The sequence below is a fragment of the Salvia splendens genome, chromosome 9, assembly GCF_004379255.2.
Source record: "Salvia splendens isolate huo1 chromosome 9, SspV2, whole genome shotgun sequence".
NCBI classification, from domain to species: Eukaryota; Viridiplantae; Streptophyta; class Magnoliopsida; order Lamiales; family Lamiaceae; genus Salvia; species Salvia splendens.
The window spans coordinates 17,124,311-17,145,133 of NC_056040.1; the positions used below are offsets into that span (position 1 = coordinate 17,124,311).

Below are 20,823 nucleotides of genomic sequence, written 5' to 3' on the forward strand. Positions count from 1 at the left end.
ATTATTAATACTCCATTTTCTGACTTTTCTCCATGATCTTCGACAACTGTGACTGCCAAGTTAACAGGTTGCGCGTTTTCCCATGACAGATTTTCTAGCCATGAAGCAACCTGATGTGTGCAGCTGCCGTGGTTGTTGAATGTTTGCTGAGTGTATACTGACGTGTTAAAATATGGGCAAACTGCCCTAAAAGTCACAAACTATTCCCATTTTCCATTTTTTTTCCACGAACTAAACTTTTTTTTTTCCAGCTGACGTGGTTGTTGAGCGTATACTGGCGTTTAAAATTATACTTACTCAGATTTTAACCCACAAAATCCTCAAATTTACCCTAATTCACTATTCATTCTTGCCCTATATTTCCACCCCAATTCCCTTAACTTCACTCCCAAATCGGTGCCATCGTCGAGGGGGGGGGGGACTTATGCGCAACGGTGGAGAAGTTGCTTTCCTGATTCTTGAATGTCGCCACGTCGACTGACCGCGACTTCTTCCCGCTCCCTTCCTACATAGGATAAATAGTGGTAACAACAAGAGAAATTGCCCTAGAACATATCCATTGGCAATTCCAGCAATGCACTGCTAGAGAGATTCTTCTCTCCTCCTCCGCCGCCACTCGCGAGTCCACCAGCGGCCGACCCATCGAGTTTCCGGTGTATCATACTCGAGTTATGGGCTAATCGCATTGAAATTTTTTGGGTTACAAATTTGCAATCATAACCTTAAATATTCGAGTTTCAGGCTAACCCATCAGACTGGTTGAGTTAAAAGCTAACAATGAAAATTAATTTATTATTTATTATTCTCAATTATCCTTTAATTAAAAATATATAAATATAGAGTAAAAAATTAAATAAATTATATGATATTAAAAAAATTAATATCTATAATATGAAAAAATTCTAAAAGAGATACATGACCTCTCCAATGAATAATAGAAAAAAAGTTCTCAAAATTATTTATTGTAGAACATTTAATTTAGAGAATTTTAGAACATATTCTTACATATAAGATTAAATATTACTCCCTTCGTCCCTAATAATTCGTCACCATTTGACCCGGCATGATTTTAAGAAATGTAATAGAAAGTAGGTTGAAAAAGTTGGTGGCATGTGAGTCCTATTTTTATATATTAGTTTAATACTCCCTCCGTCCCGACTAAGATGACACATTCCTTAGCCGGCATGAGATTTTAGGAGTTATTGGTTAAAGTGTTTATTTGGAGAGAGAAAAAGTGGGTGGAAGTATTAAAATAAAGAGAGAAAAAAAAGATGAATATTTTAATAGGGGTGGAAATAAGTGGTTGAGTGTATTAATTGAAGAGAGAAAGTTTCCAAAAAAAGAAATATGTCATCTTAGTTGGGACAAACTAAAAAGGAAAACGTGTCATTTTAAGTTGGACGGATGAAGTAATAAAATGTGAGTATTACTGAGTTAGTGGAATGTAGGTCCACTACAAAAAATGATAAAAGTGAAAGGTAACAAATTTTTAGGGACGGACGAAAATGAAAATAGATGACAAATTTGCTATTAGTGGTGTAAAATTTCAAAAACTACCACACTAGTATATGACGACTGAATTGACATTTTTAAAAATATGCATGTAGATAGATAACTTAGGTTTCATTATACAAGGTGGTATCAAAATTTCTATTTTATACCTTTTCGGCTTTTCCCATACTCCTTTATCCCCAATGAAAAATACACACAGAGCTAGGAAGAGAGAGAAAAACATAAGACTTGGACTTCATATAATTCACCCAAAAGATCCAATTTTGTGGTCACGACGCTCACTGTTTCAATTTTCCTACTTACACAAGCTGTCAAATATCTGTAATTAATCAAAGAAGGAATATTTGAAATGTCTGAGGACAAAATCGTAAAGCCAGCGTCATGAGTTGGTATCCACCACCTCCACCTCTATGTCCGAGACAGACTCCGAGGAGACCCAGTCAGAAAAATTGATTGATCGCTCGAATATTTTTTAATTGTATATACTTTTATCACTAGATATTTTTCAGATAAAAATTGAAAGAAATGCAGGAACCTGGATGGTGGCACACTCTGCAACATCCTATCGTCTTCCTCAGAGCTTCCTGAATCTTGAGTCCCTTTTTGTCCACCTGTAAATTGGTATGTATGTACAAAAATACAGTGTGTCTTCTTGCTCACTATTTTAACATATATATGCACACACAAGTTTGACTCTTTATTCTTTGCTTTTTATGTCTACTGCTACTTAGCTTTGATTTTTCAAGATCCCATTTTTCTCGTGCTTCTCTTCTTCGTTATTCTCCTACTCTGCAAAAGGTTCTGCCTTTTCCTATCTTTATATATGTGGATATATGATTTCCCTATTTTTAGTTCTGGGATTTGATTGCTTCGTTTCTTGCTGGATTTATTGATCTCATATATTCGAGTTCGTTCTCATCTGCCATTAACTTATTAGTACTTCTTATTACTTCTTGTATCCTGGATCCGATCTGGGTCATCAATTTTCTTCAGCTGTCTCTTTCTGTTTCTGTTGATCCTTGTGTGTGTGTGTGTGTGTGTGTGTGAGAGAGAGAGAGAGAGAGAGAGAGAGAGAGAGAGATTGGAACAAAATGTTTATGACTAGCTATTGTTTTGAGTTAGAATTTGGATATAATGTTAATTTGTGTGCTAATGTTGCAATTCTTACCTTATTTGTTTTGTTTGTTACTGTCAGATTGTTTAGGCTCTTCCTATTCATGGAAAAAAGATTGTGTAAAAGGAATACATTGATTCAATATTGAGCTGATAGAGGGGGAGAGAGACAAGCAAGGGGAAGTTGAGTTGTTTCATGGGCAATACATGTCGTGGATCATCTGGAGGCAAACCTTTTCAAGGATACACCGTGCCTGAAGACCATTCCAACTCCAAGTGCAAAGGATCATCAGCCGGCTCAATTTCTTTTGACAACAACTCCCCGACTACCCTGACTTCCCAACAACCTGCCATTCAAGAATTCTCCAAAGAAGCCCAGCCAAACCACAAAAAGGAAGCCAATCCACCCCTCCTAAGCCCTAGGAAAGATAGCATCATGAGTCGCGGTGCCACTAACCAGCCTTACTTTGTCTTGGGTCACAAGACTGAAAATATCCGCGATATTTATACTCTAGGCCGTAAGTTAGGACAAGGCCAGTTTGGTACTACTTTTCTGTGCACTGAGAACTCGACTGGCATTGAATATGCTTGTAAATCCATATCAAAGAGGAAATTGATTGCCAAAGAAGACGTGGAGGATGTTAGGCGGGAAATCCAGATTATGCACCATCTGGCTGGTCACAAGAATATAGTCACCATTAAGGGGGCATATGAGGACACTTTGTATGTTCATATTGTCATGGAGCTCTGTGCAGGAGGTGAACTGTTTGACCGCATAATTCAAAGGGGCCACTACAGTGAGAGAAAGGCAGCCCAGTTGACTAAGATCATCGTTGGAGTTGTTGAGGCATGCCATTCACTTGGGGTGATGCATAGAGATCTTAAACCAGAGAACTTTTTATTGGTTAACAAGGACGATGATTTCTCTCTGAAAGCTATTGATTTTGGACTCTCAGTCTTTTTCAAGCCAGGTAAATTACTTTTTGGCTTATTTTTTTTATTGGTGCTTCTGTAGTGTAGCTTGGTCAATAGACGAGCATTGGAAATTCTCTTTGCTGGATGCTGGTCTAACTTCCATGCATGGTTTATTCTTATCAGGTCAGGTTTTCACAGATGTTGTTGGAAGCCCATATTATGTCGCACCTGAGGTTCTTTTGAAGCAATATGGCTTCGAGGCAGATGTCTGGACAGCAGGAGTTATCCTTTATATATTGTTAAGTGGTGTTCCCCCCTTTTGGGCTGGTAAGTCTATTAGTAATAGTACAAATTAACAATTTATGTCTCTAGGTGCAGTGAATTGATGGTTTCTGTTTATTTTTCAGAAACTCAACAGGGAATTTTTGATGCGGTTTTGAGGGGGTACATTGATTTTGATTCTGATCCATGGCCGCTGATATCAGAAAGTGCTAAGGATCTTATTCGTAAGATGTTATGCATGAAGCCTTCAGAGCGGTTGACTGCTCACGAAGTACTGTGTATGTCTCTATTTTCTTGCATTGTTATAGTGACAATTGGCTTCTTTCAACATGATCTGGGTATCTATTTCATTAGTCTTGAATTTATATGTTTGGACACATGTTTTTCATAGTATTACTTCAATAGTACCTTAGTAATGTTAATATTGACTTAGCAGCTGATGTCAAGTGAGATATTGATGATGCATTTTCCTTACAGCAGTATCCATGAATTTTCTGATCATCTTTATTTTTCTTTTATATTGAATTTATGTAGGCCATCCTTGGATTTGTGAAAATGGTGTTGCCCCTGATAGGGCCCTGGATCCTGCTGTGCTTTCTCGTCTGAAACAGTTCTCTGCAATGAATAAGTTGAAGAAAATGGCTCTACGGGTGTGTATATTGTATAACACTAACAGCAATTCATATATTGCTTAAGTTGCTTGCTGGCCGCAGAGGCAGAAGAGCAAAATATGATCTCGAAAAATAATGAAGACCCTGATCTTGCTCTCTCCAGGTTATAGCTGAAAGCTTGTCAGAAGAAGAGATTGCTGGCTTAAAAGAGATGTTTGCTGCTATGGACACTGATAATAGTGGAGCAATCACATTTGATGAACTCAAAGCTGGATTAAGAAAATATGGATCAACCTTAAAGGACACAGAAATAAGAGATCTTATGGATGCAGTATGGCAACTTCATTTCAATACCAATTACTTTTGTGGCCTTTTCCATTTACACAAGCTATTCAGTTATTGATGCACTCTAGATTTTTTCTAGAAAAAACCATTTCTGTAAAATCACTATCTCTAGACAACTCAACACTAGCACCGTATCAGTTTCCATAATGGGTGTTGACATATGATACTGGAGATGCATATTATACAATTATGTTGGTTTAAAATCTGTGGAATGTTAATTAGCCAACTGATACTGTTAGGCATGTCTTTGTTAAATTATTGCTATTTTTGCAGGCTGATGTAGACAATAGTGGAACCATCGACTATGGAGAGTTTATAGCAGCTACAATTCACTTGAATAAACTTGAACGTGAAGAACATCTTTTGGCTGCATTTCAATATTTTGACAAGGATGGAAGTGGTTATATCACGGTTGACGAGCTTCAGCAAGCCTGCGTAGAGCACAATATGACTGATGTTTTCATTGAAGATATAATCAAAGAAGTTGATCAAGATAATGTAAGTGATGGTCCATTCTTATCTTTCTTGCTCCTGTCAACTTCGTATAGGATTTCAACAGTGCAGAAAAGTGTTATAAAAACTGCTGAAAGCTTGGAGTTATGAAATGCTTATAAAGCTCTCAATCAACATTTGCTAACCTCCAATCGAACATCTCTTTCAGGATGGAAGGATTGATTATGGAGAATTTGTTGCTATGATGACCAAGGGGAATGGTGGCATTGGAAGGCGAACCATGCGAAACAGCTTAAACATAAGCATGAGGGATGCCCCTGGAGCTGTTTAGTTTCCATTTCAGCATGTTACAGGTGCTTGCTACTTTTCTATTGTTTCCCCTTCTTCCCTACTTGTAAGCTGCACGTTTCACTCGAGTTTAATTAACTGAACATAAATTTGTGATTATCATTATATGAATTCACTATTGGTATAGAGGTTAATTTTCCTTGCATGGTAGGTTAAAACCAGGAAAAGAAATATATTTTGCGAATTGAATATTGAAAAATTGAAAGAAAGTACTCCACATGCAAAAATGGTTAGATATGTTAAAAGTGATGTGGGATTTCAGTTATACAATTGTTGTTGTGTTAGTGAATTGGGAGTGTCATAATCAGGTCTACAGGGACTCCGTTGCCAGCCTTGCATGTTGTTCGATGGTGGATGTAGATGACAGAGAACGATCTCCTTCTGTAGCCGTAACATTTTGGAAGTGCTAATTTGGCATCATTTGATAACTTACCAGAGGATGTGTTGCTGTGTGCCCGGTGAGGCTGTTGTAAACTTGTCTGTATCTTTGAATGTAGAATGCTGTTAAGTTATTTTTTCTTCTTTTTCTTGAATTTGATTGTGAGATCAAGTGTTGGAAACCAATGTTGTAATATTTTTTCCCTTCAAATTCTTCCCCTTCATATTCTCACCTCTTGAGATAACATGCACCATCTAACTGCAGTGGCGTTCAAGTCATTATCTAACTAGTAACTAGCCAAAAAAAAAGACCACTAACTTTATATTTTCGTCGTTTTCCCATTTCGATCAACAACTAGAGCTGGATCTTCAAATCTCCGGTCCCTAACTCAGAAATGAACCTTAGGTATCAACAAAATGAACAAGAAGTGTAACCTTGAGCGAAATGTAGCAGCACCTATTGAGATTTGGAATTATATATAGAATGCCTAGATGGTGAAAATCAAGATTTGTTGCATGGATTACAGAGTTTACCTATCTATTATACATGTAAGAGTAGAAAGAAAGATAGATGAATCCATGTTGTACGCCTGCATCACGTTCCATATGTGTTTGCAAAATGTTTTTCTATTTGGAAAACTCGTTGTACTTGATCACACAATCATAGAGCCGTCCTCCAAGAAACTGAGCAACCTCTGGGTGCTTCACCTGAATTGCAGACACACCAATGGATTGGCAATTATCAATCAACAAGATGGAGTGGAAGGAGCAAAATGATTTAATAATAGGAGTAGATGATTGGATTCATTACCATAGCAACATTCAAAGAATCACATTTGAATTGCGCGTAGAGGTTAGTCTCAATTCCACGGCCCTGGAGAAGAGCATCAAAACAAAAAAATGTGAGAAAGCATTCCGCTCTAGAAATACATCATCGACTGGTTCACAAGCATTTACCATTCCTTCCATGACCACAAGGTCTGCATCACTTGCCAGGTAGGCAAGTTCTTGTGATACTCTTGATAGATCAATAACCTGCAACGAATAAGACCACACACTCGTTTAACTTGATCAGTTCAATAAAGGCTGTATGGAATCACTAAGAATTAGCACAGAGCTTCTTACCGGTAGATCATTACCAGAATTTGTAATTAAGAGGTTTGAAGCATCAACTCCCAAAAGTTTCCCATTCTCGTCCTTCAGCTGTAAAATAGAAGCATATAATAGGATTACATAAATTGTAATCATTGATGGAAATCAAATCAATTGCAGCCAGTACATAAACTGAACCTGGAGTAAAAGTTGTAAGAGCACAAAAAATTGTAACCGACCTTGGCTATAATCTCTATTAACTCGACATATGTCACATCATTGATGGAAGGCAAATCATTTGCAGCCAGCACAACCTGCAATGAATTCAGAGAAAAACGACCTCAAATAGGATTACACTCAGACTAACAAGAGAACATGTATATGTTAAATAATGAGTTCATGTCGAAGATAGTTTCACCCCAAGAGATTTAAGGTATTAGTGCTAATGATCCCAATGCCCCAGTCTTGGCAAACCATTAATTAATGTAGTAACACCCCAGTTATCTTATGGGAGTGTCACACGGCGACACAAAGCCAAATTCAAGACCTTGTCAAGAGCCACAAGAACACAGAAGAGATTTCAGACTAAATTTGTCATAACAATTGGACATGTGAATCAATTACCCTCAAGTAGTCTCTTGCTACAGACCCGATTCATACATGTTACAGCAGAACCCAGGAAAAAAGAGTTCCACGCAAGATAAAGTCTTCAGTAAAATAAGTAAATGATTGCAACGAGACCTGGGTACCAAGTCGAAGCAACTCCCTCGCAAATGGCAATATACCCAAAATGACATCTGCACCAGAATTGTCTACGAAGATTATAACCTGTGGCATAAATATTATAGTTAGTGGATGAAAGCATGAACCTTTATGACTGGTTCTGCGAGCACATTGAAACAAATGATAAATTAATCAGAAATTAAAAATATAACCTTTCTCCATGAACGCCGGGCCCATTTTGAAACGAACTTGTCCAAATCATCAATAACCCAGGGTCGAGGGAGAAGGTTCTGACAGCTAGCTTGAAAGGACATACCATCCTTTGCAAACAACTCTGCAAGCTTCAAGATTTAAAATGGAAAAATTGTTGTTAAGCCCATGCAGTACGAGGAATCTATATTATAAAGATAAATTATCAAAGTGGGTAGTCAATAGACAGGATTGCTGAAAGTCTGAAACTACAAATGCCAACATGTTTCACCAGAAAATTTCTGTCAATTTGAGCAAATTGACTACTGACTAGGAAATGTTAGGATGGTGAGAAATTTGATACAGCTGAAATGGATAAGATCACACACGACTCAGAAGATACGAAATATATAAGCATCAAACATCTGAAATCTTCCAGCATCAAGTTACACCGCTGACACTATTTGAAGCCTGTATTGGTTTAAGAAAGTATAAGCTCCCTCAGTTGAACATTGTATAAGGAAGAAATAAAGGGACCATCAACTCATAGTTAGTCTCCTGAGAAAATAAGTGCTTAACCCCTCAAAATCTGGATTAGACTAAGAAATGAATATGCACAAAAAAAATGAGATTAGTAATGCATGTAACAGGAAAATCTTGTCAGGCTTTTTTCAGGAAAAAAAAGGTTCAAATAAATCAAATAATTTTGAGTACTTTAAAAACTAAAAGAAAGAATCACCGGAAATAATCAAATAAGTCTACGCTTCCACTTGATCAAACAACTTACTATTGTGCGGATTGCGGAAAGATCCTAACGTACCTCAGCTGAGCCAAGATCAAAAATGTTGCCAGCAAATATCCCCCTAATCAAATTTTCAATGCGTGCAGCTTCATCCTGGATAGCATCATTATGGTGGACAACACCCTCAAATAAAGATATCGCCTTGGCATTTTCTTCCTCCTGTTATGTATCAAATTAAAACCCTTTTGTCATACATACATGTCCCTGTTCCTCCCATTCCCAAAAAAAGAAGTAAACTACAAAGGCATGCTAGCAAAATCTCTTCTACATCTTTCTTTGAGGCATTAACACAAAATATGAATATTTGCACACCATAGGACCCCTTGGCACATAATTTTATAACATGATCATCAAATTACGGTACTGCTATTATCAACTGGATGAAATGGTTGCCCCTGAAAAGAGAAGCGGGAGTCTTACCTTGACCTTCTTGAATATATCTTTAAAGCCCAATTCTCTAAGGATTTGCTCACGGAGCTGGCAAAGAAGCTGGAAAGGAAATCAGGAATTTAAGAGAAGCAGTAATCGTTTATGATTGCAAATGGAGAGTGAGAGATGAAAATACAATACAATCGGGCGGGCCACCATGACTCTCTGGGTCTTTCTTCAAATCATCCAGTATCTCAGCATATCTGTGGAGTGTAAACAAGAGTATCGATAAAGGAAACTACTAGTACTGTTAGGGCATTCAGTGGTGATACCTTTGGGCGAACTTTTCAGCTCTGGCGGGAGCATCCGGAACGGAATCATCGGCCTCAGCACGTTTGCTGCAAATCAATCGAGAAAAAAAAAAAGAAAGATAGATGATTTATTATGGTAAAAGTGGGAGTAAATGAATAAAAGGGGGAGGGATGATACCGGAATGAAGGGATTGATTTGGCGAAGAGATTGATCCAAGAGAGCTCAGTGGGGGTGGGTTTCTTGGGATTGTCGGAAGGGAATCGGTAGGGAATGGTGCAAGCCCTGTAGTTGGACTCCACCAACACGGGAAGCGCCACCAATTCGCCGGAGCTCTCCATTCCAGATCCACTCTTTTCCTCTGCGATGCCAAATTTCGTGAGAGTCGGAGAGAGTGGGACTGTCAGCACAATCAGAACTCATTTATTTGTAAACAAATGCTCTTTCTTTCCTACAAATAATTTTTTTTAATATTTAAAAATGCAGTCTTGAATCGTTTTAAAATTTTCTTTTGATAAAATAGCTTTATTTAATATTTAAATATTAAATATGAGGCAATATTTACACCCATATTTCATACTGCTACTACACGACATGTATGGTTTCATTTTATTTAAAAAAAATGCCTAAGCATATTCTTTACAACTCCGAGTTGGATTGGGACCAATTACTTACTTTTCATCAAATTGAATAATTTCCCGCATCCTACTTTTTTGAATTCTATTGGAATTAAAAGCATCCTTAAAATTTAAAAACCATTTCATATAAAAAAGAGAGAGAGAAAAGAGGAGGAATAAATGGTTAAGTGGGAAACACAAAAAGTGGTTTTACATATAGTTTAGTAAGTAAAAGTGATACGCAGAGTAAATGGCGGAAATTAGTTTGAAAGAGATATAAAAAGAAACAAGAAAAAGTCATCAATCAGTGCACAGTGCAGTTTGTTAATGGCTGCTCTTCTTCTCCATTCAGCCCTAATCCTCTGCTTCCTCTCAAACCTAATGCACGCCCAAGTTGCAGAATGGAAGTCAGCCACTGCAACCTACTCCACAGACTCCAATGACTCCATGCTTACAGGTATAGAATTCCATCAATTAGCTTTGCCATTCTTCCTCATTCACACTTGCATTATCTGTTGCAGAAGGTGCTTGTGGTTATGGAGACCTTCACAAAAGCTATGGCAAGTACACCACAGGACTCAGTGGGATGTTGTTCGACAGAGGGAGCAGCTGCGGTGCGTGCTTTGAAGTCAGAAGCGCTCAACTCCCACAAGCCACTCCTCCCATCCTTGTCACCGCTACTGATTTCTGCCCGCCTAACTACGCCTTACCTGCCGATCATGGAGGCTGGTGCAACTTTCCCAGAGCCCACTTTCACTTGCCTGAGGCTACTTTCTCTCTCATTTCCCACCTCAAGCCCCAACTACTTCCAATCCACTACAGAAGGTATATCAAGAATCAGTCTTTAGTCATGTGGCTTTAACATTGACAATAATCAATTCTAATTGATCAAACCTGAATAGGGCCACATGCCAAAGACAAGGTGGAATTCACTTCACTGTCAAGGGCAGTGCTATCTTCATGCAAGTCCTGGTCAGCAATGTTGGGTTGGATGGGCAAGTTGTTGCAGTCAAAGTGAAGGGATCGAGGACTGGATGGATTCCGATGGGAAGGGACTGGGGGCAGAACTGGCAGACCAACATCGACCTGGTTGGCCAACCCTTATCCTTCGAGGTCACCACAGCTGCTTGGCGAACGCTAACATCTTACAGTGTTGCGCCACCAAACTGGATGTTCGGCCAGACATTCACAGGCAAACAATTTCAGCACTCGTGATCTCAAGTTTCGCAAAGGTAGGCACGGCTTCGCTCACTGAAACAGTGTAAAACCTCCATATGTGCAGCATTACCAAGTAAATGTAGGCTGGGTTGATGAGAAAATTATAAAGACTTCGAAAGTTTTTGCTTCAGTCTCTGATTTGGATGGTTGCTATTGCTCTGATACATTCAAACTCGTACATTAATGAGAAGATAGTATTCCAAATGCTCATCAGCTAACAACACTGTGAAGTTAGCGTTCCAAATAATCAAGAGCTAAGCACCAGTAATTGAGTCACTTGAAATGCAATGCTATAGTTTACAAACATACACATATACTACTATATAAATGCTTGGTCATTTTATATCTCATCTCAATCTCTTGAAACAAAGAACAATAAATCCACAAACATAACAAGTATAAGGCCAAGGCAAAAAAAAAGTACAAGGCCAAGGCAGTGTTAAAACAAGATTCATACATAGATTAGATGACCATATATACATTATACAAAGGTTGATTCAATAACCTTGTCATGTGCAAAACATAGCTTGGATTCTTTGGTTCATCTCATCTTCCATTTCACCACTTGCATCAATGAAAAACAACATGAGAGGATCCAACATTAAGAACACAGCAACTAATTTCATTCCCACCTATAAAGTTGAAAATATCATAATTCACCACGTGCTTCCATAGCTCATTTCAGCCTCTTCCTCCTCTGACAAATCCCAAAAAGGACCATAATATTCTCGAGCATCCTTCTGTATAACTTCTGAAAGTTCCATTTCTCCATTTGATGTTAAGCCATCAATTAGTATCTTGAATGACAGTTTATCTGGGTCACATGATATCGATTTCATCAGGTAGTAGCACTCCACTGCTAATCCAGTGAGATTCAAACTCATTAAGCTTTCCATCAATGCATTAAATCCCTGAAGATCTGGAGTGACAGTAGTTTCAGCTTTGAGCTCGACAATAAGTTCATGAACCTGCTCAAGCATTCCGTTACTGCCAAGTGCCGCAACAATTTCAGCATACAGCGACAGTTTAGGGCTATACCACTCCTCCTTCTTCATATCCTCAAACACCTACATATCAACAATTGACTCATAAATCGTAGTAATTCATGTTCTTGATTACACCATATTTTCAATCAAAGTAAGTCTAGGCAAGCAGTATTAAAATAACTAAAGAGAATTGGGCATAAAAAGGAGGAGAGGGAAAACCTGAAGGGCCAAAAGGCACTGATTCTGGCGAAGGAGCTCGCGGAGAACAGCAATCATGTCGGATTTGAGCAAACGCCTGAAATTGGCGGTAAAGGCTTGTTGGAGAGAGGAGTGGGAATTTTTGGAAGCTCGCTTGAGTGCTTGGACCGTTTGGATAGCTTCAATGCTCAGGCTTCTCCCCTTCTGGAGAGGCTTTCTGTTTTTGCTTCTATCTCTCATTGACACCATCGCCATCATCGTCGTCGCTCTCCTCTCCACGCATTTTGCTTGCTTCGCCTCAACTACTCCGACTCCTATCTGATTCACCACCGTTAAACACTTCATCATCCCTTCCAACTCCTATTTGCATAATCCACAGGATTTATATGCAAAAGTTCAAATCTTTCTTCAAATTTCGCTCGATTTATCAATCTCTCAACTCAGCTCAAAAGAAATAGAAAGTGGGGGATGTGGGCTTTTGATGATTGGGCCTCAACCATTTGCTAGAATGGGCTACTGGAAATTAGGCCCACTTCCACTGCGACAAACGTCATCTGCATCTAATCTTCTTCTTCTTCATCATCTTCATCTTTTTCATCCATTACTTGAAGAGGAAGAGGAAGAGGAAGAATTATGGGTAGTTGTCTTCTGGGGGCGCCATGCCTGGGGATGCGGGTTGGTGTTTACACGGAGGCTCCATCCATGCTGCTATTCCGGGGAAGGCGGTTTTTTGTTAGAAGCATTAGAATTTCGGCGTCTTCCTCGCCCTCGCCGCCGCCGCCTGCGGATGACTCGGTTCGAGTGCGGTTCGCGCCTTCCCCCACCGGGAATCTGCACGTGGGCGGCGCGCGCACTGCTCTCTTCAACTATTTGTTCGCCAGGTCCAAAGGCGGCAAGTTTGTGCTCCGAATTGAAGACACCGACTTAGAGAGGTCAACTAAGGAGTCTGAGGAAGCCTTGCTGCGCGATCTCGCCTGGCTTGGTCTTGATTGGGATGAAGGTTAGCAAGCCTCATCGCCTCAGTTCAATTTTACTCCTTTTGTTTTTAATTGATTCTGAAATTCAAATTGGTTTTGATTACTTCCTTCACACCTCAATCGACCAAGCAATTCAAGTCTGGTTTCGCTATCCAATTTAATTCAATTGTTGTTTGTGGAAATTGATATGTAGGCCCAGGCATTGGTGGCAACTATGGTCCCTATCGTCAATCTGAAAGAAATGCCCTTTACAAGGAATACGCCGATAAACTCCTCCAAAACGGGCATGCTTACCGCTGTTTCTGCTCTGCCGAGGTGATCCTTACTTTCTCTGTATTTTCACTCTTAACTGCTTGTTTATGCCTTTATGAGTACAAGGAGTCCAAAATGCTCGACTTTCTTATTTTTGGTTCTCTCAATACCTACCAGGAGCTTGAAAAGATGAAAGAGATTGCGAAACTCAAGCAGCTGCCTCCTGTCTACTCCGGCAAGTGGGCTACTGCATCAGACATTGAAGTGCAAGAGGAGTTGGAAAAAGGGACGCCATATACTTATCGATTCCGAGTTCCTAGTGCAGGATATTTGAAAATTGATGATCTCATTCGCGGTGAGGTATACCTTTACTGACCCTCTAGTGTGTACAATCTGTTTCTCTTTCGTCTCTGTAGTTTCCAACGAGCATAGGCTGATGAATCTCTTCTGTAACAAGCTCAAATGATCATCAATAAGTGTAGATGTGGTTTTTAAATCTTTTAGGTTGGTGTAGTTGGGAATTTTCATTAGGATGTGGATATTTTCATCATACTAAAACTTGGTCACTTTCTCATTTCCATGTAAATGGTCTAGATGCAACTTGCAAGCTCAAATGTTTACAAGATAGCAATCCAGAATGCTATATTTTGGACACTCAGTTAGAAATTTATGCACTAGATGAAATGTTTAAACTTTTGTGGACTGGCTCTAAAGGCTCTTGGGAATCAGAGTGAATAAGAAGCTGCATTGGCTATTTGGAATAGCCTATGTATGAAGAACATATTATTATTGATATATTGGCTTGCAATAGCAGTAGTTCTTGGTGAATAAGGAGCTTTTTTTGCTGATGTATCTTGAAGGTGAGACAAAAAAGAATCTGGAATGCTCCATGATGTTAAAACAGCCTAACAATGATTACCAAGTGCTCTCTTACTTGCTCAGAAACTTGTGACTGAGGCCTAATCGTGCTTTCTTTTCTGAAATTAACTTAGCTTGATAGTGTCGTGAAGGTAAGCTGGAATCTCAACACACTTGGAGATTTTGTGGTTATGAGAAGTAACGGGCAACCTGTATACAACTTTTGTGTAACTGTTGATGATGCTACCATGGCTATCTCGCATGTCATTAGGTGAGTACAGCAACCTGCTACAAATGTTTCTTACTTTATGGTTTATAGTTGTCTATGGCATTGGAGTGTAAAAGCTGGTATTTGTGTTCCAGAGCAGAAGAGCACTTGCCAAATACTTTGAGGCAAGCATTGATATATAAGGTATCACTAGACCTCGTTTCTATTTCTATTCCTCTTTTCATTGTTCAACAATTTTGGATCAGTGTTATTGATTGTGTTGTGCTTTTCAACTCGTAATGTGATGTTGTCTGTGTGGATAAAACAAACTAACAAGGTGGAAACATTTTATGGAAAACAGGCCCTGGGATTCCCAATGCCTAAGTTCGCACACGTCTCTTTAATCCTTGCACCCGATAAGAGCAAACTCTCAAAACGGCATGGGGCAACTTCTGTAGGTCAGGTAATCCAGTCCTGCATTACTGTTTCATTTTTCCCCTTGGAGTAGGGAAACTTCAGTAGGTCAGGTGATCCGGTTTCGGCAGTGCTGTTTTATTTTTGCCCCTTCACCTGGAGATATATGAACCTATAACTCAGGGTTGTGAAACACGCGATTCTTTTATTAAAACTCTGCTGATGATTGCATCTTTTCTTGCACTAACTTTCTTACTGAAACTACTTTGACAGTTCAAGGAGATGGGTTATCTGCCTGAAGCAATGGTTAACTATCTTGCATTATTGGGTTGGGGTGATGGTACTGAGAATGAATTTTTCACCCTCGACCAACTAGGTTAGTTAGTCCTCTATGAAAGACTCACCAAGTAATTTTCTTGCAAATCAAGATTCTTGACTTTATTATAGTTTTTACGATTATGTTCTGACACTGTTTGCAGTTGATAAGTTTACGATTGAGCGTGTTAACAAGAGTGGTGCTGTTTTTGATTCCACCAAGTTGAGGTAACTGTGCAATACTTTAGTCTGCGCATAGCAATTCTATAAATTGGTGGCTCTTTAATCTCTGACCTTTCTGCTTGTAGCCCATTTATTTTTTTAATGGTTCATTGTCTGTCAAAGGATTGCGGCTCTGTGTATTATTGATTCCAGTCTCCTCAATATTAGTTTATGATTCTGCAAGGTGGATGAATGGTCAGCACTTGAGATCTCTTCCATCAGAAAATCTGACTAAGCTTATCGGTGAACGTTGGAAGAGTATCGGCGTTCTAACAGAATCAGAGGGGAGCTTTATAGAAGTACGCTTTGTGTGCTAATTTATTCCACACTTTTGATTTTTACCAATAAGAGCTCTCTTAGTGATCCTTTATCTCACACACCCTGTTGATTTGCTTGCTATATTCTGTACTTCTCAAGCAGCTCGAAGTTGACAATGACAATTAATACATCTATAGACAATCTACTGATATGGTTACTTGTTTCCGTCAATGATTTGTCTTTTTTATTGCACGACTTCGTATGATCAGGAGGCTGTAGAACTGCTGAAGGATGGAATTGACTTGATATCAGATGCTGATAATGTTCTTAAAACCCTACTGTCTTATCCTTTGCATTCAACGCTTACTTGGTAATTATGTAACCTGAATTAGTTTCCTTTCTATTATCTCATTTCAAACCACTTTTCAAATAAGATTGGTATTGATAATCCAGCCTCTGGATATAAGTCCATAGTCTTAACTCATAAAATATTCTCCATGCATGAAATTTCATTTATTAAAAAGTTGTTGATTGCAGTCCTGAAGGTCGACCAGTATTAGAAGATAAGCTGGGAGAAGTTGCTGCGAGCTTGATTGCTGCGTATGACAGTGGTGAGTTAATTGGTGCACTCGAAGAAGGCAGTGCCGGATGGCAGAAGTGGGTGAAGAGCTTTGGTAAATCACAGAAACGCAAGGTTAGTTTTGGTGAAGAAGGAATAAAGTTCTTTAGTTGAATTTATCCATTTGTAATACTGAATACACACATACAGGGGAAATCTCTGTTCATGCCTCTCCGCGTTTTGCTGACTGGAAAGCTCCACGGTCCCGACATGGGAGCTGGTTTGCTTCTTGTCTATAAAGCCGGGAGGGGTGAGGTGGTCGCACCTCATTCGGAGTTTGTAAGGTTGGATGAAAGGTTCAACATCCTTCGACAAGTTGACTGGGAATCGGTCAAGGAGGATAATCCTACCCTCGAGTCAGCTGCTCCTGTGTCCGTGTCTAATTAAAATCGGCCCACCTCCCTCCACTTGCTACAAGCTGTAGACTAATAAACAGATTGATAGATAGATGGTTTTGCCTGCTAAATTTTTTGGGATGATTCTTTATCTGTTTGCCTTCTTCTGGATGATGAGTGATATTTGTTTGAACCCAAATATTTAAATTTAATGATTTTTGTTTTTCCATGAACCACATTACCTTATTGGATGTCGACTAATAGTGGAGACGGACGGACTGTGTGTTTAGGGTGTCCACTATAAATCAGACACTTTCAATAGCCCCGCCAGTTTTTTTTCTCCACAGCCCTAGTTTATTTGTCCGCGCCCACAAAAAAAGTGTCCGCAGCTATAAGCTGGACACTTCCAATAGCCCCACCACTTTTTTAGCCACTTTTCATTTTATTTCATTTTTCGTTTATTTTAAATCAATTGTAATTAAAATTATCAGAATGTAAATAATTAGAAACCGAGGTAATACTGAAATGTAAAAAAAGTATTGGCACCAAATATTAGTTGTATTATGGAACCGGGAAAATTATACAACGAACATTTAAAAAAAATACAAATAAAAACACCGTCACCGTCTACTCGGTGGCGAAATCGGATTCCTCCTCCTCTTCTCCGCCGCCTCCGCTGCCGCTCGCCGCCATATCCCCACGGAGGGGGAGTTTGACTCCAACCTCACGGCTGGGAAGGATAGTCGTCATATCCCGGTTCGTCAGTGCCGGGTGATTCGTCGTCTCCACCGTGCATTTTTAGAGAGTGAAAACGTAGAGAGTGAATTAATGGAGAGAGTTTGAAATGAGTGTAAAATGGGTGGTGGAGGAGTGATATTTATAATATAATTTTCGAAAATAATAAAAATAAAAAATAAAAAAATTAATTTTCGGGGGGCGGCCAGCACGCCGATGACCGGCGCCCTATAGGCGCGGCGAGGCGTGCCCGCCGCGTCCTCGCACTCTTCTCGCCGGGGGGCCTTCCGCCCCAGAAATGGCATCCGCCTCGGGGCGGACGCTGCCTGCACTATAGGCCGGCGGGGTGACGCCGGAATGGGGGCGGCGCGTCAGCCGCCCCCGAACCGCCGCCACCGCGCCTACATATAGCGCAGGAAGCGTCTGCCCTGAGGCGGACACATTTTTTGGGGTGGAAGGCACATCGGCGAGAAGACGCCGAGGACGTGCCTCGCCGCGCCAATAGTGCGCCGGCGGTAGCCGGACAATTATATTTTTTTTCAAAATTTTTTTTATTAATACCACTTCCACGCACACAACTTCACACACTCTCCAAACTCCATCCATTTATTCACTCTCTAAAAATGCACGGTGGAAACGACGAATCACCCGGCACCGATGAATCGGGATATGGCGACTATCCTTCCCAGCCGTGGGGTTGGAATCACCCGGCACCGACGAATCCCAGCCGTGGGGATCGAGTCAAACGCCCCCTCTGTGGGTTCGAGTCCCACGCCCCCTCCATTCCAGTCTGGATCGCCAACATCCCCGCCGTGGCAACAGACCCAATTTCGGGGTCAGGCTTCTATTCAGAGGAATTTGGGTCGCTCGGCATTTGGAGATTACAGGCCCAGCATGGACGCGCTTAACCAACCACGATCGGAGACCCCTTTCCAATCTGACGGTGGCGGAGTTTTTATTTGTATTTTTTAAAAATGTTTGTTGTATAATTTTCCCGTTTCCGTAATACAATGAATATTTGGTCCCAATACTTTTTTTAAATTTCAGTATTACCTCGTTTTCTAATTATTTACATTCCGATAATTTTAACTATAATTGAACTAAAATAAACAAAAAATAAAATAAAATGAAAAGTGGCTAAAAAGTGTCCTCTATAGCCGCGGATAATTTTTTTGTGGGCGTGGACAAATAAGAAGTGGTTGTGGATAAAAAAGTGGCGAGGTTATTGGAAGCGTCCGCCTTATATTGGATGCTCTAAGGTCATGAATTTACATGTCATAGTCTTGTAAATGAAATATTGACTTTGGTAGTAGTGGAGACAGACATACATTGTTTTTAAAAAGTCATGAATTTACATATCAAAGTCTTGTAAATGCAATATTTTTATCTTTGGTAAGGTAGTGGAAAATATGCACAAACCTTTTTTTCCATTTTGTTTAGCAAGAGACAATTATGAAAAATTACACACATGATTAAATAATAATAAAAAAATTAAAAAAATTAGGCCGGCGGCAGCCATCCACTGCAGACTTTAATGCCCAAACAATGCACATAAATGACAAGTTGGTAGCACCGTTTTATTTAGTTTGATCCCAAAAAGTCGCAATATTTATTTCATTTATTCACAAAGCCACTCTAATAGCAATATAGTAGGGTGCTCTCTCAACCAATTAATGCATGTTGTCATAATCAGGACAAAGTAACACATCATTTTTTCTTTGAAAAAAATTAAGGGTTATTAGAAGACAATATGATGAATTATGACCCAATTATGAATTTTTTCATGAATTTACAACTTGGTCTTAAAACCATGAATCTGATCGTGTTTGGGATCTCCCATAATTATAAATTTCGGTGAAGTATAATCATGTGGCCTTTACCAATATGACATGACCTTTTGCTTTACCTATTCGAAGAGGAGGAAGAAATGAAGATACACTAACTTGCATTAAACACTCATCCCAAAATTTTGTCTAGGAATAAGAGAAAGTGATGACTGTCACCAAAAAAATAAGAGTTTTGTCAAATTTTGGTTAATTCCGTAATTTGTTAAAATAAGCAGTTAAATCATAATTTAGACATTTTTCTCATTTTGCCTAAAACTAAGAAAAAGAGCAAATTGCCACAAAAATCAGAAAGTTTAGTCATATTTTGTTCAATCACATAACTTTATAAAAATCAATGGTTTTTGTAAATGATAAAAATTTGCGAAACAATATATATTTCGGCTTCCATATCATACACAATTTCCTCCAAATACAAATAAATGGAAAAATTGAAAGAATATCAAAGTTATTATATACTAATACTACTAATTGGCTATTTTTGAAAGTTGTGACATTGACCCGAGTTTGACAAAGTTTCATGTTTTTTTCCAGCAATTTACCTTAAGAAAAATATCGACATGAATCCTAATTTTATTTGGTATGATAATTAATCGCAATGTTAGCATGAAACAACGCCGTTTACAAAGTATTAAAAAATTGCGTAGTTACTTTTCCGACCCGATTCATCCACCTAGATTATTCAACTAGCCATGTATTATTCAATTTCAACAGAATCGACACCAATTGTGGGAAATCTCAAACATAATCAAAATTTATAATTTATAAATCAAATTTTAAATTTGTAACAAAATTTAGAATTCACTCATAGTTGGGGGATATTAGGTCATCTTATCATTCACGTCAAACTCAAACTCATTTTAAGTATTGGTCCCCTCAAAAATTAGTTTCAATCCAATCATTTACTTTAAATTCAAACCCAAAAGAATATTTCATATTCTCCCATTTTGTACACTTTTTCAATTGTACCTACATGCATTACTTATTTAAATTACATATTAATCCAACGACACTTTAAGAATAATTTATATACATTAAATAATTAAATAAAATTTCTTATTAATATACTTATTTTTGTAATAAATGTACTTTATATTAAAAAAATTTACGCTAACTTGAAAGTATAAATACATTGAACATGCTATAAAAAAATTGAAACATAAATTAAAACATATTTAAAATTAACATAATTATGAAAAACATATCACAACACGCATATCAAATAACTAAAATTTGAGACTCGGAATTTGTGTATTGTTCTCACAAATGATCAACTAGCGCATTTTAAAGTTCTAGATGACATTTTTATTTCTTATTGTGTCATAT

General features: G+C 38.7%; 5 protein-coding genes across 6 annotated transcripts; 3 read left to right on the forward strand and 2 right to left on the reverse strand.

Annotated features, from left to right (window-relative positions):
* Positions 1-1,835: 1,835 nt before the first annotated feature.
* On the forward strand, positions 1,836-6,189 carry LOC121747851 (calcium-dependent protein kinase 4). Its single transcript, XM_042141987.1, has 9 exons — positions 1,836-2,133; positions 2,708-3,596; positions 3,724-3,867; positions 3,948-4,100; positions 4,357-4,472; positions 4,597-4,764; positions 5,052-5,276; positions 5,440-5,584; positions 5,888-6,189. The coding sequence occupies exons 2-8, from the start codon at positions 2,822-2,824 to the stop codon at positions 5,560-5,562; spliced, it is 1,704 nt and encodes a 567-aa protein (XP_041997921.1). The 5' UTR covers positions 1,836-2,133; positions 2,708-2,821; the 3' UTR covers positions 5,563-5,584; positions 5,888-6,189.
* A 228-nt stretch (positions 6,190-6,417) lies between these two features.
* On the reverse strand, positions 6,418-9,871 carry LOC121747852 (damage-control phosphatase At2g17340-like). The gene is made up of 12 exons (XM_042141989.1): positions 9,622-9,871; positions 9,465-9,530; positions 9,329-9,395; positions 9,184-9,252; positions 8,782-8,922; positions 7,985-8,113; positions 7,791-7,877; positions 7,289-7,363; positions 7,083-7,160; positions 6,915-6,992; positions 6,769-6,831; positions 6,418-6,665 (listed from the first exon to the last, which is right to left on the reverse strand). The coding sequence occupies exons 1-12, from the start codon at positions 9,780-9,782 to the stop codon at positions 6,585-6,587; spliced, it is 1,095 nt and encodes a 364-aa protein (XP_041997923.1). The 5' UTR covers positions 9,783-9,871; the 3' UTR covers positions 6,418-6,584.
* A 317-nt stretch (positions 9,872-10,188) lies between these two features.
* LOC121747853 (expansin-A16-like) lies at positions 10,189-11,404 on the forward strand. Its single transcript, XM_042141990.1, has 3 exons — positions 10,189-10,515; positions 10,580-10,883; positions 10,961-11,404. Exons 1-3 carry the CDS (start codon positions 10,386-10,388, stop codon positions 11,271-11,273), a joined length of 747 nt encoding a protein of 248 aa, XP_041997924.1. The 5' UTR covers positions 10,189-10,385; the 3' UTR covers positions 11,274-11,404.
* LOC121747854 (protein THYLAKOID ASSEMBLY 8, chloroplastic-like) lies at positions 11,301-12,933 on the reverse strand. Of its 2 annotated transcripts, XR_006039359.1 has the most exons (3): positions 12,482-12,933; positions 11,782-12,343; positions 11,301-11,434 (listed from the first exon to the last, which is right to left on the reverse strand). XR_006039359.1 is itself a non-coding variant. In XM_042141991.1 (2 exons), the coding sequence occupies exons 1-2, from the start codon at positions 12,806-12,808 to the stop codon at positions 11,933-11,935; spliced, it is 738 nt and encodes a 245-aa protein (XP_041997925.1). In that variant the 5' UTR covers positions 12,809-12,933; the 3' UTR covers positions 11,591-11,932. The 2 variants fall into 2 exon arrangements, 1 of the variants encoding a protein (XP_041997925.1); XM_042141991.1 differs by lacking the exon at positions 11,301-11,434 and having other exon boundaries at positions 11,591-12,343.
* A 78-nt stretch (positions 12,934-13,011) lies between these two features.
* On the forward strand, positions 13,012-17,151 carry LOC121747850 (glutamate--tRNA ligase, chloroplastic/mitochondrial-like). Its single transcript, XM_042141986.1, has 12 exons — positions 13,012-13,460; positions 13,631-13,752; positions 13,867-14,049; positions 14,700-14,818; positions 14,911-14,959; positions 15,117-15,218; positions 15,443-15,545; positions 15,649-15,712; positions 15,891-16,005; positions 16,234-16,334; positions 16,502-16,658; positions 16,734-17,151. Exons 1-12 carry the CDS (start codon positions 13,094-13,096, stop codon positions 16,968-16,970), a joined length of 1,719 nt encoding a protein of 572 aa, XP_041997920.1. The 5' UTR covers positions 13,012-13,093; the 3' UTR covers positions 16,971-17,151.
* The last annotated feature ends 3,672 nt before the right edge of the window (positions 17,152-20,823 follow it).

What these genes read in the sequence shown, in the direction of transcription:
- LOC121747852 (XM_042141989.1), bottom strand. Translation starts at nt 9,782, where the DNA reads ATGGAGAGCTCCGGCGAATTGGTGGCGCTTCCCGTGTTGGTGGAGTCC. An exon ending in AAATCAATCCCTTCATTCCG is followed by an intron (nt 9,531 to 9,621) that starts GTATCATCCCTC and finishes ATTGATTTGCAG; the next exon opens with CAAACGTGCTGAGGCCGATG. An exon ending in TGCTTCGACTTGGTACCCAG is followed by an intron (nt 7,364 to 7,790) that starts GTCTCGTTGCAA and finishes AATTCATTGCAG; the next exon opens with GTTGTGCTGGCTGCAAATGA.
- LOC121747851 (XM_042141987.1), top strand. Translation starts at nt 2,822, where the DNA reads ATGGGCAATACATGTCGTGGATCATCTGGAGGCAAACCTTTTCAAGGA. An exon ending in CTCAGTCTTTTTCAAGCCAG is followed by an intron (nt 3,597 to 3,723) that starts GTAAATTACTTT and finishes TATTCTTATCAG; the next exon opens with GTCAGGTTTTCACAGATGTT. An exon ending in TGTTCCCCCCTTTTGGGCTG is followed by an intron (nt 3,868 to 3,947) that starts GTAAGTCTATTA and finishes TTTATTTTTCAG; the next exon opens with AAACTCAACAGGGAATTTTT.
- LOC121747854 (XM_042141991.1), bottom strand. Translation starts at nt 12,808, where the DNA reads ATGATGAAGTGTTTAACGGTGGTGAATCAGATAGGAGTCGGAGTAGTT. An exon ending in AGTGCCTTTTGGCCCTTCAG is followed by an intron (nt 12,344 to 12,481) that starts GTTTTCCCTCTC and finishes GTTGATATGTAG; the next exon opens with GTGTTTGAGGATATGAAGAA.
- LOC121747853 (XM_042141990.1), top strand. Translation starts at nt 10,386, where the DNA reads ATGGCTGCTCTTCTTCTCCATTCAGCCCTAATCCTCTGCTTCCTCTCA. An exon ending in CAATGACTCCATGCTTACAG is followed by an intron (nt 10,516 to 10,579) that starts GTATAGAATTCC and finishes TATCTGTTGCAG; the next exon opens with AAGGTGCTTGTGGTTATGGA. An exon ending in CTTCCAATCCACTACAGAAG is followed by an intron (nt 10,884 to 10,960) that starts GTATATCAAGAA and finishes AAACCTGAATAG; the next exon opens with GGCCACATGCCAAAGACAAG.
- LOC121747850 (XM_042141986.1), top strand. Translation starts at nt 13,094, where the DNA reads ATGGGTAGTTGTCTTCTGGGGGCGCCATGCCTGGGGATGCGGGTTGGT. An exon ending in GGCAAGCATTGATATATAAG is followed by an intron (nt 14,960 to 15,116) that starts GTATCACTAGAC and finishes TATGGAAAACAG; the next exon opens with GCCCTGGGATTCCCAATGCC. An exon ending in TTGCATTCAACGCTTACTTG is followed by an intron (nt 16,335 to 16,501) that starts GTAATTATGTAA and finishes TGTTGATTGCAG; the next exon opens with TCCTGAAGGTCGACCAGTAT.